The sequence below is a fragment of the Phaenicophaeus curvirostris genome, chromosome 10, assembly GCF_032191515.1.
Source record: "Phaenicophaeus curvirostris isolate KB17595 chromosome 10, BPBGC_Pcur_1.0, whole genome shotgun sequence".
NCBI classification, from domain to species: Eukaryota; Metazoa; Chordata; class Aves; order Cuculiformes; family Cuculidae; genus Phaenicophaeus; species Phaenicophaeus curvirostris.
This window is the reverse complement of record NC_091401.1, coordinates 7,087,583-7,093,582: the sequence shown is the minus strand read 5'-3', so window position 1 is coordinate 7,093,582 and position 6,000 is coordinate 7,087,583. Positions and strand designations below refer to the sequence as shown.

Sequence of the window (6,000 nt, the reverse complement as noted above, 5' to 3'; positions counted from 1 at the left end):
ATAAACATCTCATTCCATCAAAACCAGAAATATCTTACCATATCTACACGACAGTAAAGAATATTCTGAAAATGAAATATCCAGTTATGGAATAATTAATTTTGCATTTGCTGATTCCCCCCCCAACCTCAATAAAACAGAGAAAAAACCCACAGAAATTACAGATTAATCTGTTGCTTACAATAAACTGGTTTACACAGAATCTGAAGGTAGTATACGTAATACAGAAAAATATCCTGAATTTACGCAAAAGTTTGAAATAACAGTTTTCAATATGACACGAATTTTAGAGACAGTTCAAATAATTGTGTTTACTATGTAAACATCCTTCTTAAACTGTTTAACATAACTACAGCTAATCATTTAGTAAGATACTCCTTACAAGGAGCAATTTTGAAGTGGTCAATAGCACTTTTTAAGCCCATTTTTACTTTTGTTAAGTTATGCTTAACAAAGTTAAGTGATATGCTAACCTTAACATAAAATCCTATAAAATCCAGGATAGATTTACCTGTTGCTTATTTGTCAAGACCATTTTTGGTTACTTTAATTATAAAATCAAATTAACGTAGAGTTATATCCTTCACTCATCCTAACGTGCCCATGTCTTCAATTCAAGCTATGTGGAGCAAATAAGCAGCACAGTGATTTTGTAAAATTTTCCTTTATCTAAAAGAAAAAAGAAAGGAAAAAGATACACTCCTGAATTCACGGCTTGGTAAGCTGACTGCTCTATATTCTCAAACCCATTGTCCCAGTAAGCATGTTTATTTTAAATGTGCCTGAAACTAACACTCCTTCACCAGTCTTCATTTATACTTTGTATATCAGTTCATTATGCAAGCTTCTAGAGAGATAAGCTTTTAACATAATGTTTTTTCATAAGATATCTTTGTGTAAATGCATTACACAAATGGTAAAGTAATCATTAATTTATATAGTAAAATATAACACTTAGTACAGTTACCGCTAACTTGGCGCTGACACAGCACTTCTGAATTAGACATTTTAATAGCATTAACAGTATATTTCACGATTTAACAAATGAGAAAAAGAAGGCCAAAGTGACTTCTGAATTAGGTGCAATAGCACTGTGTTTGAAACACATTTTATTATTCCTTCAGTTACATTTTTATTCAATAAATACCTAGTTTTCATGGAATACATCATGCTAAGTCTTAAGATAAGCAGCACAGAGAAGTTGGAACTAAAACTGTAGGAACATCATGCTAAAGAGATGAATGTTAGGCCACTAGATGCAACATTTTGCAACATTTACATTACATAAATTTCAAACAGTGATTGCTAGTTAAATGCAAAAGTTTTTTTGTTGGTTTTTTGTTTTGTTGGTTGGTTGGTTTTTTTACAAAGAGGGATTTAACCCAAGTACAGACTTATTTCACTTGCTACACAACCTAAAGACAATGCCTTCAGTATTGTGCAAACTTACATTTCTGAAGTTACTGTCAGAGAATGATGGTGACACAAGCCATTTTTTATTTTTCCGTTCTCATTCATTTTCAAGAAGTAATTTTAAACAGAAAATCCCTGAACATTCAGTTAGATCACCTTGAAATATTTAAACTTCCAACACCATTTTCTGAATAATTCTATGTTAACTTTTTGTCCACTTGACTAAATATTTTACGTCTGAACATTTGGGGAATGTCTTACCAAACTTTGTATTGTTTCCTCTGAGAGCAAACAGAAACAATATCTGTTGGAAAATGTTAAGATTCCTCTCTTTCAACTGCCACACATCAAAATCAATAGCCTTTTGAAAAGGGAAAAACAAACTTGGGTCAAGCAACTTCAAAACAGATAAATAATCAGACATCTACAAATCAAACAGTTCCAAGCCTAATATCTACTTCCATAGAAGTATTCAGAAGTGTATCCAAATAATCTGTGGCAAAGTGTGGGCAGAAAAATATGGTGGTGATTAACCACCAAGCATCTATCATACAGAGCCTATATAATGTTTGAAATGTCATTTCTATGGCAAAACTGATAGGCTGCAAAAGAAAGGCTTATTATACTGAATGATAGAAGTCAAACGGGTGTGGAAGGACCTTATGCACAACATTCTTAAAAAAGCAATTTTGGTCTTACAGTAGTTATTACAAAAATGAGATTAATTATATTTTTCCTTTTTTAGTTAAGGAGGTTGGACAAGTTTGAATTGTGCAGAGTAACTTTCTCCGTTTCTCATGTAGGCAGTCAGGTTACTTTGTACCTATGGAGAAGGGAGAAGTTAACATGGAAATCAGAGCCTGTGCAATCCCAGACATGAAATGTAATCGGCTATGATTCAAGAGTGACAACATATACTAGGAAAGAAAAGGTAAAAGGAGCAGCTGTTGACATTATTTCCTGAGCCAAACCTTTTAAGGTGTCAGTGACTGTACTTTCACTTGAAAGCACTACAAGAATTACTTGGATGACGTTTCTCAAGGGTTTAGGAATTTAACAAAATCCACAATTTCCTCTCAAGATCTCAATATCATGCTTTTAAATCTGTACGAGACTGATCAGAGACTGCTTCAACACAGAGCATAACAAATTAAAATGGTATTACTTAGAAGGGCATTTTAATGTACGTACAAATACTAAAACTTTGTGTCAAATTCCCAGGATCATTTGCAGGCAAGAAAATTACAACAGATAAAATAATTTTATGAATCTGATCCAGCTCTACCATATAAGACAGATGCCAAAAATAAGCTTTTTTTTTTTCCCTCACAAGAAAAAAAAACACCTTAAATGTACAACTTCTGCAGGCTCCCAAGCTCATTGACACACAAGTCAGATTCTTCTGTCATGTTCTGTGCATGTACCTTCAAAAATTAAAAAAGCAGCTGGATTTTATTTGAGCTTCTCAATCCCATGAGACATTTTCTTTCTCCTGCAACATTTCTTGATGCTCCCCAAAAGACAGGAAAGAGAATGGGACACAAAAGTCTTTTCTATTCAGTCTTCTTGGTGCAAGGTAATCTGGAAAAGGCTGCATTCTTGTGTGAATTTTCTGTTGAAACAGAAAGGAGATTATTTTAAGATGTGTGCAAATACATGACAGCACTTAGGCTTATCTTTCTGAGAATTGATGTAGAAGAAAGAAATTTGTAAGGTAATAGCATGCAAATATTTTTTCTACCAATACGATCTCTTTAAGGAAAAAGAAGTGAATCAAAATGCTTTTGTAGACAAGAAAAGCGTTCCCTTAATTTTGATTCTAGCTAGTTATGCCTACAGTGATTCACAATACCTGAATAACTAGCCAGTAATTGCATTTATACTAAGTTTCCTATCTGCTCGTAGCATAAAATCTGAAAATATAGTTCTGCATTTTAGAAGCAGCAGCAGCCAGGCACTGTAATAAAACGAAAAGGAATTTTCTTATGTGCATCTAAGGGAGATGGATAATAATTTTATCCCGAAAATTTATACCAAACAATGAGAAAATTGTAGCAACAATTACCTGCTTGAACGATCTACTTTTCTTGATGTAGGGCTTCTATGAAGGCTTCAAGTTTTTCCTGGATTTCCCGAACTTTTTCTGGAGGAATTAAAAAGATCACCATTCAAATACCTAATACTTAACTGAGGACATGCCCAGAAAGAAAAAAAACAAACCTGCAAACATGAACAAACCCTAATGTTGTTGTCAATATCATCCTTCTACATCAAAAGAAATAAAATCCTGTCCCATTTGAAGAACTTCTATAAACATTTTATGACTAACACACCATACTAATAATTCAAAAATTTACCAAAGCAACCCAATATCAGAAATGCTGTACTTAAAACTCCTGACATTTCCATTAGATCATGTACAGCAAAACTACTGCAGACCTGTCATGAATAGGAGTTATCTTTTAAATAATGCCCACTAATCTTTTTCTCTTTTAACCAAACGTCCTTATTCTCCGCAGCATCACAAACACTACTAAGCATTCTAACAAAAGCTGAAAGCTTGTGTCCTTTCAGCAAGGAGAATTTTAGGGAACCAAACATCACTATTTGAGACACCTATTCAAATGGGAATGCACAATGTTAAGAAAGTTTAAAACTCAGACTTTATTTCCTTGCATTTCAGTAGTAACCAGATGGATATGTGTGGAATCTTATTTTATATAAATAGTAAAGCTAAAAGTTTATTTCTCTGCAAAAACTTGAACATAACAACAAATAATTACCAAGAATGAAAAGGCAATATTGATTTTGAAAAAAAATCAGAGGTTCAGGCATTTTTCCACACTTTTCTTAATTCCATACAATACTTGTCATCATATAACCTATCTGATTTATTAAATTGCTTATGAAGCAAGACTTAGAACATAGCTGGAATCCAAAGCCTGCGAGATTTCCTGCTTGTCTCTCACCACATCCTCATTTGAAGCTCCTTCTGTGTGTGATTATAGCCATGAAAAACACACACTTCAGAAACACAGAGGAACAGGGGGAGAGCAGTAGAACAGACAAAAATAAGTCAGATGAGCATAAACACAGATAATTTTGTTTTCAAGCTAAAAATACTACTGGATTAAAGCTGTATGTTTCCCTGTATGGGATATAAGGTCTGAGCTTTTCTCCTTTAAAAAAATATTTTATTAATGTTTCTTCTCTTTAGCAATATCATGTTATAGACATGCTTTGCTGAGCTGAAGTAGCAGCGAAGCAGAAAGAAAACAATACAATCAGCCTTAAATAGGACACATAGGCACAAGTGGGAAAAAAATAATTTACCTCCAATGAGAATGCAGCTAAGGGAATGAAGTTAAGGGAACTAAAAGTTTCATCCAGTAACAAACTGAAAATCCCACAGATAGTTACAAAATGTATTAGAGTAATCATAATAGTGAGAAAAACAAACCCCTGTACTCCTGTTCTAACAAAAGCAGAGATTTATTAGCATTTGAAATAAGTGTGGAAAAACAGTCTGTGTGAGGATCAAAAAACTCTTCAAGAAGAAAACTTATATCTTTATCACGCAATTGTTAGGTGATGAAGGGCAAGCCACTTATACTTTCAGCACTTCAGTGTCCCCTTCCCAACTGTGCTTATCTACACATACAGATGTACAGTGAGGCTGAACCACATTCTGGCTTCTAAAGAAAACACTGAGAAGTTTAGAACTTTCTTGAACTGCAGCTGATTTATTATTATTTTTTTTAATACTTTTACGTTAAATAAAGATTACAGTCAGTGTAAGGGAAAAAGCTGTATCTTGGAAGTTAAGAAAGAGCAGCAGCTGATTTTTACTGGGGTTGGATGCAATCCTTGATTCAGTTCAGTAGACAGAATCTTTTAAAGTTGCCAATGAAATAGTAGTCCCGTGATCACATCACCTTACTAAGCATAAAGTGTTTTAGTTAATCTTTTTAAATAGGAAAAATACTTATTGTTTGCATGTCAATATCAAACGCCCCTGTGCAATGAAAATATTGATTTGGCATTTATTTAGGTGAGTACTTAGTGGCTTCCAACACTGATGCTCAAAGTATATTTACAAAATTAGCCTTTGAAATAATGTTCTATTATCTTGGACAGCATGGACATATTTTTTGAAAATATTAATCTGGGACCTCACTCTCCAAAATGGGTGTGAGTTGCCAGTGATAACTGGAAATTAGATCTCATGATCCAGAAGATCGCTTCATATGCTTTCAATATCTTTATTTTTTATGTGGATTTTTTTAATTGCTACATGCTTTCCCCAAGTAGGTTCTTTACCTTGATCAAGCCACTAGACTCAGTGAAAGCAGTCAGATTTAGTAGTATTAAATGTAAATATTTTCCCTTCCCAAACTCTTGCTAATGAAATATTCCAGCCCTAAAAATTAATAGCATCAGCAAAAAATCTGTAATTATCATTTCACCCTTAAACAGTCTGTGCCAACAATATCTATTTTACTTTTCTGATTAGGGCACATTAAAAAAACAGGATTGCAAATACGTATTCCACCCAAATACACTGAATCAGCTGTGTTTGCTCAGAGA

General features: G+C 33.5%; 1 protein-coding gene across 4 annotated transcripts in view; it reads right to left on the bottom strand.

Annotated features, from left to right (window-relative positions):
- Positions 1 to 1,065: 1,065 nt before the first annotated feature.
- OPA1 (OPA1 mitochondrial dynamin like GTPase) overlaps positions 1,066 to 6,000 on the bottom strand; it is a 53,778-nt gene continuing 48,843 nt past the window's right edge. For all 4 annotated transcript variants that reach the window (XM_069865354.1, XM_069865356.1, XM_069865355.1 and 1 more), the window contains 2 exons: positions 3,479 to 3,556; positions 1,066 to 3,025 (listed from right to left, as the gene is read on the bottom strand). In XM_069865354.1, coding sequence (XP_069721455.1) covers positions 3,492 to 3,556 — 65 coding nt within the window. In that variant the 3' untranslated portion in view covers positions 1,066 to 3,025; positions 3,479 to 3,491. The remainder of the gene's footprint in view (positions 3,026 to 3,478; positions 3,557 to 6,000) is intronic.